The 13999-nt window shown below is 40.4% G+C and overlaps 1 protein-coding gene across 1 annotated transcript in view; it reads left to right on the top strand.

The window, feature by feature from the left end:
- The window catches only part of PLA2R1 (phospholipase A2 receptor 1), a gene marked incomplete at its 5' end in the record, with an annotated part of 64696 nt that overhangs the window by 34903 nt on the left and 15794 nt on the right, over positions 1–13999 (top strand). Inside the window, 3 exon segments of the mRNA XM_054970111.1 lie at positions 205–337; positions 686–723; positions 4138–4281. Coding sequence (XP_054826086.1) covers positions 205–337; positions 686–723; positions 4138–4281 — 315 coding nt within the window.

The following is a 13999-nucleotide window of genomic DNA, read 5'->3' as shown; positions in this document are numbered from 1 at the left end:
GTTTCTCTGCCTGAGACTCTGGAGAACTGCTGCCAGTCAGAGCAGGCAAAACCAATCAATACCGATCTAGGTAAACCATGGTCTGACTTGGTGTAAGGCAACTTCACATGTACATCCCACCTCCCGCCCAAAGATGCAACATGTGATTATTTTTGTCTCTTTCAAAACTTGGTTTATCCAGAATAATACACTGTTCTATGGCAGATTTCATCTGCCTTTTTAGGGAACGCTTACGCTGAAGATGCTGTGAGGAATTATGCTGCATATAAAATTAACAGAACAATCTTGCCGCTTCATTGCAGCTCAGAGCATGAATGGATATGCAAAATGCCAAAAAGTAGAACTGTTTATTAATTCTGTTTCTAGTATGTGTAATTTCTGGAACAGCAATTAATATTTTAAAAAAGAGAACAGGGTGGTTGAACCTGGCAAACTGATCTAGTTTTAAAGTCAAGTACATCCTCACTTATAATGATGCATTGCTATCAGACTTAAATGGTATGTAATAGTTTATTTATTCTGAACTTAATATCAGAATATTTTATTCAGTAGTAAAAAAAAATTTAAATGTATTAATCGAAATTGGTCAATAAATGTACAACACACCTGCCAAAGGAATATTCTTTTCTTATGACAAAGTGTCCTGCACAGTTAGCAGAAATTCCGCACATTATTTCTATTTTAGGTGTGAAAATGAAGCTTCCAAAATGGTATATTACTGTTATATGGTATATTACCGGTATATAGTATAATGAAACTTCCAAAATGGTATATTATTTGCCCCCCGCCGCCCCCAACAGGTTTTTACTTAAGTACACTAGACCAGTATCATTTTAAGAAATGTACATAAGAGCAGTCCAGTGGTTTTTCATTCTCTTAAATGGTCTAACTAGTCAATTTAGGTAGCTGCATGTTTTACTTGGATTCCCAAGATACTTGTTTAGAATATAATTTCAAAATCTGGATGCTGCAATTTCATGGAGCTCTCCTTTTACCACTAGAGGGCACATGGTTATCCACAAGACTTATGTATATAATTTTGAAAAAGAAACCAATTAGAATTATTTGGCAAGTGGAGATGAACTAAGAAGAGCTCTGAAGGGGAAGAGGTTAGGGACTGATTCTCACAACCATTTCACTCATGGAGGTCAATTGCTTTTTCAGCCTGAGTTACCTTTTGCACGCATTTTATCCACGGTGAAGTGATCATCAGTGTTAAGAGAAGTGCATTAGAGCAAGTGGTTTGAAAATTTCAGCCTTGAAGCTTTTTCACATGGCCATCCTTTAAATGTGGCATAATCTTTACAAATGAAATGATCTTGAGTTTATCTACAGGTCTTTTATCTGTATATAACAGAACTAGAGATGCAAAACCAAAACAAAATCATCCTAGCAGAGTAGCTTCAACCATGGGAAGGACAACAAAGATTGAAGGATGGGAAGAAACAATGGTAACAACAGATAAATAACAAAGAAAATGTAGTCACATTCATTCAACTTTCGTTGTGTTTTGGACTGAAACCCATATCTAGTATGCAACAAATAGGAAAATCTTTCAAAAATTAGTTGAGGTAGAACTTGGTGAATATCTAGACATTTTCAGAGCATCTACAAAACTGTTTTGGCAGTCTATTGACTCAAACACATATAATATTTAGGACACAATCTGGCCAAAGCTAAGCACATTTAAGTTTGGCTGATTTCAATTAGAGCATGTAGATAATACCCCATTGAAATAAATGGGGGCTTAAATGTGCTGAAATTTGACTGGATCATGCCCTTCTTGCGCAGCTTTTTGATTTCCAGTAAAATATGAATAAATTTGAATTTACATGAGTAGTGATCAGGTAACATATAGAAGAACATGTTCAGTATTGCAAACCCCAGTATATTGGATCCAAACCCTTAATTGTGCAAGCAGAAGATACAAGGATTACTAGTAACATATTTTCCCCTTTGAGTTGCAACATTCAGTTTCACATCCTCCCCTGTCTTGATAGGCCCCTGATCATCAGGAGTAGGTTTTCACAAGGCACAAAGAGTTGCAGTAGGAAGGGGAAGACAGAAAATATTTGTTTGTTTGTTTGTTTGTTTGTTTGTTTGTTTGTTTGTTTGTTTGTTTGTTTGTTTGTTTGTTTGTTTAAAATGAATACCCTGTTATTTCTCATGGCACAAGGTGGCTTATGATTTAAAATAGCAAACTTTAAACATACAAAATAGCCTCCCCCCTCCCCAAATATCTGCAGCCTATACACCATTAAAATCCCTGGCAAATAAAATGGTCTTCCAGCACCACATGAAGACTTCTACCTATGGAAGCCCCCTCACCTTCTCAGAGTGGGAACTACAATAGAAAGGAAGGAACAAGCTTCAGTTGATGCCAGAATGGCAACCTTAAGTGAGGGAGCAGCCAGTAGGTGGCAGTCTGAAACCATAGTTGCCTCCCCCCCCCATGGGCACATATATGTGAACTCTAGGCTGTGAAGGATTTTAAAGGTCATAATCACGACTTTGAATTGAACTTGGAAACAAACATGTAGTTGTTACAGGACAGGCCGGACATGTTCCCATTGGGTAGTCCTGACTGGGAGCCAATGGGAGCCAGTGTGGTGTAGTGGTTACAGTGTCAGAGTCGGTTCTGGAAAACCGAGGCTTGAATTCCCAAGGAAGCTTGCTGGGCAATCTTGGGTCAATCACACACTCTTAGCCTAACCCACCTCACAGGGTTGTTGTGAAGATAAAATAGAGAGGAGAATGGTGTAAACAGCTTTTGTTCCTTGTAAGTGAGAAAGGTTAGTTATAAATAGAGGTGGGCACAGACCAAAAAATGGACCAAAATTTTACACAGACCAGGCCGGTTTGGTGTTCGCAAGCCGGCGAGTTGTGGGACATGCCATTTTTCACGGATGCTATGAACTTTGACTGGTCTGTCAGTCTGTTGGTCTGTGAAACCAGACATCTTGGTGGCAAGCAAGCAATTTCCTAGGCAACGTAGGAGCCGCCTGCAGACCTTCTGCTGCCCTTGAAACACACCAATCTCATCCTGAAAACCTTGATAGGCAGCTCTGGCTGCCAACCAGAGAGCTCCCATTACTCTATGTGAGCATTTAGTATATAAGACACAGCACGGAGCTGTGGTTTCACTTTCCAGCTGGTTACCAGCTTGGAGGAACTGCTTGTTCAGATTGTGCCAGAGGGAGGCTTGGGGCTTATGTTGCAGCAAGGCTCTGGGTGGGAGCAAGCTTATTGGGTTTTCTCAGCTGAGGGCTCATTCTTGTTTCTCCTTTTTTTCCCCTTTCAATTCTTATTTGCTTGAGGGGTGGTGGGCTAGCCTAGGGTTGTGCTCCAACCCAGTCTCAGAGATGCAGTCAGTCTCTGGGTGCAAACTTATTGGTCTCCTTGAGGGCTCACTCTTCTGTCTCATTCCCACCCACCCCCGCTTTCATTTCTTATTTGATTGTGGGGTGTTGGACTAGCCTAAGGCTCTGCCAATTACTGCAAGCCAATGCAAGTCAATTGGCATTTGTGGCTCCTATTCTATGTACCGGAAGTTTCCTGGGGGTGGCCACTTTAGGAGTCTGTAACTCGGATGTCTGAAATGCAATCTTGGCCAAGTGCGAAGGGGGTGGTGCAAGGGCCCCCAGAAGTGACAGACCATGGACCAACTAACCGGTCTGCGAACCGGGGCAGGTCTGTGAATGGTCCGTGGTCCATAAAACTGGCTTTTTCCCAGTCTGTGCCCATGTCTAGTTATAAAGGAAGTCAATAAATGGAATAAATAAATACAGTAATCAACACCAGCATCCTAGACCAGCTATGGTTCTGACTTCTGAATTGCCTGTGGACTGGGAAGGAAAAGAGCCTTTGTGGTTCTTAGAGTCTAAGCAAATCCTTTCAAGGAGAAACAGAAAAATGTTGTTCAATATCTCTTGTTGCTTTTTTAGCCATCTTGGTCTGAGGAGATAAGACAGGATATAAATATTTTAAATAAATAAATTTACATAGATGTTGGGTATGTCATATCCCTGTGCTCCAGCTAGTGTCTGATACTAAGGAAAATAGCAACAAAACATTATTATCCATAGGGGATCTCTAATGTACTTTTTCAAATTGATACTATTTTACTTATTTTTAGACCCATTATGGTATTATTAAAGAGGAGCAGAATACATTTTCATTGTTGGCATCTTGGACTGGGGCATTTCCCAGGTTTTTTGTGGTGATATAGTAATAACACACTCTGCTGCAGAACAAGCATTTACCCAAAGCAGCATTAAAAAGGTAACTCCTATACCATTTTATCTTTTTTTCTCCCCCAGCTATATTTTCAGAAGACATGGAATTTTTTTGCTCTTGTAGGAAAAATTAATTAAATTATTTTATTTAAGAAAAAAAGTTAAGACCATCCTTTTATTGATGGTTGCCAGTTTCATGTGATCTTGCTGCTGAAAAAAAGTCTCATCTGAGTTAATGACCTTACAGCTGTCAGGTTTAGACAGCTATAATTAATGGAGGAAGTTTTGAAGGTAATTTTGGCTCCCCTCAGTCAATCCTCTGGCTACTAATGTATGTGGTTTTAGGGTGCTTTTAGACTAAGATCTGTTCCTTAATTGCAAGATGACCACAGTGGAAGAAAATACCTTTTAACCTTGGGGATGAATGTGCATGTTGTAAATATTACTCTTGGATGATATTCTAGCCACAACTTTGTGCCTTTGTAATCATCTACTTAAACTACTATATTTGGCATTACCATTTGAATGACAGTTAATGTAGACTGGTAAGAGGAAGGATTAGCCTTCTTCCATAAAAACTTATCAGTGAGATTTTTGGTACAGGCCTTGCTTCGCCATTATCAGAGATTAGACTGTTACCAACAAGAAGCAGGGCCTTTTCATAGATTCCCCTTCTTTGGGAAGCCCTTAAAACCAGTGTTTCTTTTAACCTTTGGAAAGTCAATGAAAACTTTCTCATTTGGACCAGCCTTCTGGGAACAACAAACAACATCTTAACTGTTTAGCCAGCTGACTTGTGATTCTGATGTGTTGTGTGATACATTTCTCGTTGGTTTGCTACTGTGTTTGCTTTGGTGTGTTTTGGATATTGTATATATTTTTGGTTTTTTTCAGGTGCCTGAAAATCTTGCAGAGCATATTTGGCAGGATACAAACTGCAAAGTTAATGCAACAGGGTTTTTTTTATAAAGAAAAAAAAGAATGCTGTTTACTGCCACTGACTCTGCTGCCTGTTGGCAGGCCTCCTGCAACTAGATCATTGCTGCTCTATTTTTAGAAATACTTTCAAAGTAGTTTCAATTCCTTTTATTGGTCTTGATCCAAACCTGCATTGTGTAAGCAGAAAATATCTTTTGCAGAAGATGGAGGGTGATTTCCAGTGACTGACCATTCCCACTGCAGCCTTCTATGCATCATCTACACTTGTCCTGCTCTGACCCTTGAGAATAGCTTTTAGGAGGTGCAGAGGACTGCAGTAGGAGAGAGGAGTTGGAAAAGATCCATTCTGCATTCTTTACTATTATTTTTTACTTATGTGCTATAACCAGGGCTTTTTTTCAGCTTGAACGTGGTGGAACGGAGTTACGGAACCTCATGAAAATGGGGCGGGGCCACCAGCCATGTGACCATTTTCTCCAAGGGCAACCCATTGAGTTCCACCACCTCTTTTCCCTGAAAAAACGCCCTGGCTAGAACGTATGTCTTTACAAAGGTGAAATAGATTACTATGGAGTGTCCATAAAATCATATGAAGAGTGAGTATGCTCATTGTATTGCAAACTTCAATAAACTAGGTCTGAATGGTAAATTTATGATCTACAGACTCTTTCTTTTATGGCATTAACAATCCTATGCAATATTATTCAGTTTCTGCTGTTCTTTTTCTGTTCTCTTTATAATTTTGTATTAATGTTTTGATCTGCATAATAGTACAGACTCATATGCTGACATTTGAGAAATGCAGACTTTTTAATTACAGAAACAGAAAAAACACATTTTAAAAAAATCTTACAGCTGTCAAAAACTAATAATAACTAGTGGACTGCATTGCATTCAGAAGTACCTACTAAAGAATTTTGGTAAGAAAGTACTATCAGTCACACACATTTGATTTTCACTGCCCAATCTTTAAAAAATACCCTTCCGTTTGATACAAAGGAAGTGAGACCAGGAAAAAATTTCAAGGTGTATTTCCCATATAATTATATTTAATGCAAAATATATTGCAGTCATTTTTATTCTTATTGTTTATTATTGGCAAAAAAGTGAACCCTCAAAAGCCCAATGACTTTTTTTGGTACAGATTTTTTTTTGGTCCTCTTTACTGTTTGTATGTTCCTGAATGTTGAAATCCCCTGTTTTAATATACACCTTTTGGTTTAGTCATATCACTACATACTAAAAGTTCATTATGTCAGATCAATGTACTTCACTGAACAGTATAATATATAGTATTCTTATTTTTTAAAATTCTGGTGCTTGTTCATTCTTGATGGCAACTTTCAAAACCATAATCTTAACACAAGCTACTTTTTTATAAGCAGATCCAGTGTAGCTAAGGTAATTGTTCTAGAAAATGAATCTTGGCTGTCACTTACAGTAACTAAAATATTTTAATTTTCTTTGGACATGGACAGATGGCTCCCCACTATTACACCAGCACTGGAAAGAAATCAGAGAGGGGCTTGAGTATAAATATTTATGCATTATGGAGGAAAAACGTGTAGTTGTATCTTTACACAAACAGGTATATTTTATATTTTGTATTTATATATTCCTAGAGATTTTATAAAACTTTTAGTAAAAAACTGCTTGTATCTCAGGCCAAAACAGTTCTTCTAGCTTATCAGTTTGTGGACAATGGTGACATAGAATTGCCACAGTAGCAGCATAATGTCATGATTTTGGGCTTTTCACCTTGTGCCCTTGTCACACAAACCCTTGAGTAACTCAAGGCTGGGCTGGCCTTCCCCTACTCTGAGGTAAAATTTTCCTCCCAAAGTGTATGAGCTGTTTACTGGGCTGGAAAGCCTTTAGTAGTATGTTTGCATTTGTAGTTTCAACTTCCTTTATTGTCCCACCCTTAATGTATAGGTTGTGATGTTACCCAGCCAAGTCTAAGTAGAGGGAAGATCGGCAGTTGCGTTTCCCTTAAAACAGAGACTGGCACATGAGGCTTATGGAGTTTTAAAAAGAAAAGGATGGTTTATTTACAGGTAAGTTGGATAGGTAGGAATATAAACAGGTACTTAAAAACTGAAGTAACTAAGGTTTTTGTACAGATTACTTCACTGGTGTGAGGCACAAAACACTTCGTAACATTTATTAAGTTGCTTAGATGAGAGAGGTTGGTGTTATCAGACTTAAAATCCTTAAAGTAAGTTCTTTCTTTGTTTACTCCTTCACAAGTTAGGTGTTCCAATTTTGCATACACACAGCTTGTCTTCCCTTCTTCTGCAGACCTCAAGGTATTCCACTGAGTCAAAACCCTTTCCAGATACGGGGCAGGGGTTATAGTTATACCAAAGCTATAACTCTGTTCCTTTGGCCAAAGGAGAGACTCCTTTCTACCTACTTCCTTGGCCCACTACAAGTTCCCACATCTTTTGTGTCTCGGCAAAAGTTAGTGCTGTCTGTCCCACTTTATTCCAAGGACTAAAAGTGCTTCATAAACAATGTTTTTTCTGTTCACTTTTCCCTTTCTTCCTCACATAGAGAACTCTCTGGCTGACCCTCTCTGGTCAGATGCCAGGTTGCACCTCTCTACTAGAGGTGGCACAAACCAGGGGGGAAAAATGAACCATGCAGTTTGTGGTTCCTCTCATTTCACAAACCATGAACTTTCATGAACTTGCCTCAGTTCCCGAACTAGTTTGTGGTTCATGGTTCCTGGGGTTTAAATGCCCCTTTCCATACTGCTGCAAAGCTGCAAGGAAAGGGGCATTTCACCCAACTGGCTTGGATCAGCTGCTTGTCAGGGAGATCCCTGACAAGCAGCTGATCGGCACAGAAAGGGGCATTTCACCCCGGCAGGCATGGATCAGCAGCTAGCTTCCCTGCCACTTTGTTTCCAAACAGCTGTGCAAAACGCTTGGTTTTTATTCCCTTTGGCAAAGCCTGAAACATGCCTGGGAGGGAGGGGAAAGCAGTTATTTAATCCTTTCTGGCTTTTAAAGCCATGAAGAAAGTGCAGTAATGTTACAATGTTGCAATATTGCAACATTGCCATGTTACAACATTGCAACACTTGCTTGCCTTTAAAAAAAAAAGAGTGTGTGTATGTGCATACACCAAAGGAGGAACGGAAAACCAGCCATTTAGCCTTTTCCTGGCTTTTAAAGCCAGCAGGGAATAAGCAAACTCCTGCAAACATGGGAAGCAGAACAGCCGGCAGGCAGCAGCAGGGAAAGGGGCATTTAAACCCCAAATCAGCTGCTTGTCGGGTATCTCCCTGACAAGCAGCTGATCCAAGCCTGCAGGGGTGAAATGCCCCTTTCTGTGCCACTGTGAAGCGGCAGGAAAAGGGGCATTTCAACCTCCATCAGCTGCTTGTCAGGGATCTCCTAGACAAGCAGCTGATCCAAGCCCATCTCCAGTTGCCTAGGAAACTGATTTATCAGTGCCAGGCTGTCTGCAGTGATGAACTAAAAACAAACTAAACAAACCAGCCTAAAGTTCATCCTGGTTCGTCAGAAATGGGTTCTGACACACTGCTGGTTTGCTAACCATGAACCAGCCCAGTTTGTGACAAACTTTGGTTCATATTTCAGTTCATGCCTATCTCTACTCTCTACTCTTCCATTTGCTCGAACTCTCAACCCCTCCTTCTGTTAACATCAACTGTCATCACATCATTCTAATACCAACTGCCATTTCAAGCTAGCCACAGAAGGGGGAAGGGATGCAATACGCAGCAATCCCAGCATTTTTTGCCAAATCGGCCACAGCCCTATTCTCAGTATTTATGTACTGACTTAGAGTTGGGCTCTTAAGAGTTGGGCTCTTAAGATCCCTGCTGTCTATTTCACTTCCTGCTGAGGTGAGGTGGATGAATATCAGTAATGACACTTCTCCTTTAAAACGCTCACCAATTTGAGGCTTGCCAGATGCTTCCTTTTTACTATACTTCATGTACAGACCAGAAAATTTATCTTTACTGAGGGGGTTGGATTGAAAGTAGCACAAATGGAACTCTGCTTGTTTTTTACGCATCTTCTTGCTGCAGCAGTATATACATCCCCTATAAAAACTAGTCCTAAGTATTGGCAGGGTCAGCTGCAACAGGTGTGTGGGTGGGTGGGTGGGGGAGAATCTGTGAGAAATGAATATGTCTCCCCTTCTGTGAAGAATGCCTAAAATCCCAGTCCTCATACATGTCGCAGTCATCCTAATCCCACTGAAAACAAATGGATTTATTTCCAGTTTTCAATAAGTGAAATATATATTTCTGCTGTGTAATAGCTTATATTTGGAGAGTTACATGGCTTCTCTTGCCAGAGGCCTTTTCTCAATATGAAAATAATACATTTTCAGATAATGCAGTACATATTTATGAAGATAATTTTTGCCAGGTTTTTTTCAGACTGAAAGTGCTTTTGCAATAAATAATGCATATGCACTGCATTAACTAAAGATGGATTTTTCTAGCCAGAGTTATGCCAAGAGTAATGGAAAATATGACCTTGTAATTTTGGTGTAGACTGCAAATTCTTGGGGTGCCATGTATTTTTGTGTTTTTCTCCTTTTTTCTTTGTAACCCTATTTTATTTACCTTTTCTTATAATCAGTTGATTGTTTAACAATACAAATTTACTAAGGGGGGCTTTAAACTTATAGATAGATGGTTGAAAAAGTGCCTTCATCTGAGGACCAAACTAGGGCTGCTTCCACACACATTGGATAATCCACTTTCAATACTCTTTAGTGAAGATTTGAAACTGATTTTTCCATGTGTGGAACAAAAAATCCACTTCTAAAGGATTATGAAAGAGCATTGAAAGTGCATTATACAACGTGTGTGGAAATGGCCTAGGTGAGAAGGTGGAAGCTTCAAGATCCAGTAGCATGTTATTGGTAGCATGTAGCTGCATGACCCCAACTCAGATTGGGACAGCGGTGTAAGGCAGCATTTAACCTTTTCACTCTACACCATTTTCCCAACTTGGTAGTGCTGTTAGTTGTGTCGAGGGGAACCTATACGGTGGCTGTATTGTTGCCTATTTGCTCCTTTGACAGCCCTTTTGAGGTTGTGAAAATGACACAAGGGGGAAAGAGTTACCGCTTTTCCCATGCTCTAGTTCTGATGCAAACACAAACACCATATGTGATCAAAAAGTGCTGGAGATCCAATCAGGCATTTTCCAGGCTTGTCTAGTTTCTCTTAATGCACTGAAAATACTTTCAAAATGATCTGATGTTCCCTTGTTCTGATGAAGCATGGAAAGTTCCTGTGCACACATCCAGTCCTTACACCACAGTTCATACAATTTCAGTGTAATCCTCAGCAGAGTTGCACCCTTCAAAGTCATTGACATGAATTGACTTAGAGGGGTAAAGCTCTCCTTAGGACTGCATTATTTGTAACAGTTATTTGTAACTGAAAGAAAAAGAAAGGTTAATGAAAGGAAACTTGCTCTGCTTCTTAAATGGTTTTGCAAAAAACTCATTATTTTGTTATTAGTGTTGCATTGACTGTTGTGGGAACATAGTTGATTAAATAACATGGAACTCCACATGTATTCCACTCTTCTGACAACAGTATATTTTCCAATAATCATTGCTCATAAATGATAATTTATTGAACGATATACAAGATATAAATGTGATAATAAATTGTGAGATCAGTCTTTGCATAGTAACTTTAGGGTTTTTTTATAATAATATAATTAATTGTATTCCTTAGGATTTGGGGACTTTGCAGACTCTACCATTTCCTTACTTTGTATATACAAATGTAAACAGATTATTGAGAGAGAAATGCCAAAAGAAGAGAAACGTCCAGAAGTCTATCCCAAAAGATTGCTGTACTTCGCATTCAAAGTATTTTTTGCTGATTAAAAAAAACTTTATTAAAGGTACAGATATGTCTTTTGCTTCTTGATAAGTGGTCAGACAATTCTCTTGGTTTGAAGAATATATTTTCATATATTTGTTTGTTTGTGTGGCTTTGTAAGAAAATCTAGATTGGTTATCTCTGCAGAAAAACACGTAAGTAGCGTACCTGTCATATTATCACCAGTTATCACTACTGTGAATAGTCTCTGTACTTTTTTATAAGGTGTTTGAATTTTACATAATCGCACCCCACCCAGGCCTTCTGCATTTCATTGCACAATCTAGTTATTCACAACTCTTTTTTATTCATTATCTCATATACGTGTGTGTGTGTGTGTGTGTGTGTGGCTAATGAAGTCCTGTTTCATCTATCTAATGAAGTGAACTGTGGCCCATGAAGCTTACGCTAGAATAAAAACACGCTAGTCTCTAAGGTGCCACAAGTCACCTACATGTTTAAACTGTATGTTCCAGAGATGGGCTTGTAATCTATACCTTGTACAACTGTGACCTGCGTTGAGGGGTGCATTCCTCTAGCACTGAGGATGGAAGGTACCCAGCCTTGGGAGAATGCGCTTCCACAACAGAGGGCAGTGCTGCAGAAACAGAATGATCCAAGGCATGGTCAACAAGAACTGCCTGGAAATGGTAAAAGTGTATGTTGGCTGAATGATAAACTCCAATGAACAAAGTCACATTGAAATTAAGTTTACATGTTGCTTATTGAGTCTAGAGTGTACAGCCCCAGTAGCAAAATGTCACACATACAGAAACCTGTTACAGCCACTCCCAGCTATAAAAAGATGTGTAGACAGAAGCTTTTAAAATGTTCTGATTGTAATGCCTTGATATTTGGAGTGAAGTTTTTTACAAAACACTTTCCCCCCACCCCCAGTTACTCTAAGCATCATCTTATATACAAATAGCCAAGTGGCCCTGATCTGAAGGATAATTAAATCTGGAAACTGGAGCCATGAATGGACAAGACAGATTTTCCTACATGGCTGAAAAATGCCCCAGTTTTGCAGAAAAATATTTTATAAAAATGGGGAGGTTTTAAAAAAAACCCAAAATGATAGCTTTAACCAGAAGCACTTGGTAGCTGTTGCTAGGCAACCATTACAGTTTAGCCAGAATTCTAGGTTTGGTTTCAGTCAGGGGCAGGGGCAGGCCCTTTCCAGGGCTGTTTTAGCCCAGAAGCAACCACCAGGCAATTTGATACCACATGGCTAGCATGATTCACCCAGGCCTGGCTGCTTGCTGCTGTTCAATACCTCCCCCCCCCCAAAAAAACCCAGTATAGAGTAGTGGTTAGAGTTTCAGGGTAGGATCTTGGAGACCAATGTTCAATTAACCACTCTGCTGTAGAAGCTCACTGGGTGACTTTGATCTAGTCACATGCACAAAGCCTAACATAACGTAGGGAAAGGTGAGCATATGGAGGCTGCCCAGAGGAGGGAAAGAAGAAATAGCATGGGGAAGAGGATACAGGGAATTATCCCCAGCCAGTCCTTGCAGGTTCTTCACCATGCAATTGGGCCCACTCAGCCAGCTCCATGCAACTGGGCCTTATGGGAGACACTGCTGGGGGGTGAAGATGGGGCAGACTAAGGTGGGTGGGAAGGGCAGAAGGAAGCAAGAAAAGGGGAAGAGGCCATGGGGGACAGGAAAGGGAAAGAGCATGTAGTAGGGGAGGGGAAAATGAGATGTCCTTCACAAGTCCTTGTGGCTCCCCCACTTGTATATTCTAATAGTCAACTTGGCCCCAATCTACATGTTCTTAAATCTGCAGGTTTAAGTATCTGTGGATTTGGGCCAGGTAGAGAAAAGAGTGGTTTTTATGCACACCTGCAGTACCCTCTTCTGTGGTGGCACTGCAGATGAGGAGATGAGAAGTAGCTGCTTCCTCCAGATGGCAAAACTGTGGGTGGGAGGGGGAGGAATTGCAGTGAAGTTCTGGGTGGACAAGGACTCATTGCCACCACCATTGAGGAGACCATTGGGCAAGTGAGGAGTTGCCACCACTGTTCAGGCTGCGAGGCTATGAGCAGGTGAGGAGTTGCAGTCTTCATTTAGGCATGGGTGAACAGGAGGAGGAGGAGTCACATGAGAGGGAGGAGAGAGGGGAAAGAGTGACAGAGAAGAGGTGGGGAGGGGGAAGAGTGACAGTGGAAGAGTAGGGGAGAGGGTAGGAAGTAAAGACATGGTGAATGGTATTCCCCCTCCTCGCAAGTTTCTTGCTGCACCTTGCTTGTTTAATATAATACTATTTCTATTTTCCTGCCTTCCACTTCCCATGCAAGGCTCTGCCGGTGTAGATTTTTGTCTGCAGATGTTGCATAAACATGTAAAGACATGTAATCAAATTCTTAATTTAAAAGATAGCAATATATGCCTCACAGGATTGATCCTAATGAGGACAGGAATATCCTTCCTGTCATGGGCAAGCCAGAATGTTGGGGGCATAAGTAGATACAGAGGAAGACGAAGGTCAAGCAAGCAAACAGACCAGGGACCCAGAAGAGGTGAGGACTGAGAGCAAGTCACAGAAGTGCAACAGAGGGAGCAGAAACATAACTAGTATAGCCAGAGACCCTTTGACTAGCCTGCCAGTATTCATTTATATACTTCATTTATACCCTACCTTTCTCCCCGATGGGGACCCAAAGCAGCTTACATCACATCATTCTCCTCTTCTCTATTTTGTCCTCACAGCAACCTTGTGAGGTAGGTTAGGCTGAGAGTGCATGACTGGACTATGGCCACCCAGCAAGCTCCAGAATGGGGATCTGGACCTGGGTTTTCCAAATACTAGTCTAATGCTCTGCTACCCCACACCAACTGTCAAGCTGCCAGTTTCCTCGTATGTATGTATGTACATATGTGAAGAAAAACAGACCATTTTATTAATTTCAGCCATCAGAGCTTTG

Source organism: Eublepharis macularius, chromosome 2, assembly GCF_028583425.1.
Source record: "Eublepharis macularius isolate TG4126 chromosome 2, MPM_Emac_v1.0, whole genome shotgun sequence".
Classification (NCBI taxonomy): domain Eukaryota; kingdom Metazoa; phylum Chordata; class Lepidosauria; order Squamata; family Eublepharidae; genus Eublepharis; species Eublepharis macularius.
Note: the sequence above shows the minus strand (reverse complement) of the source record. Positions and strands in the feature narration are given on the sequence as shown.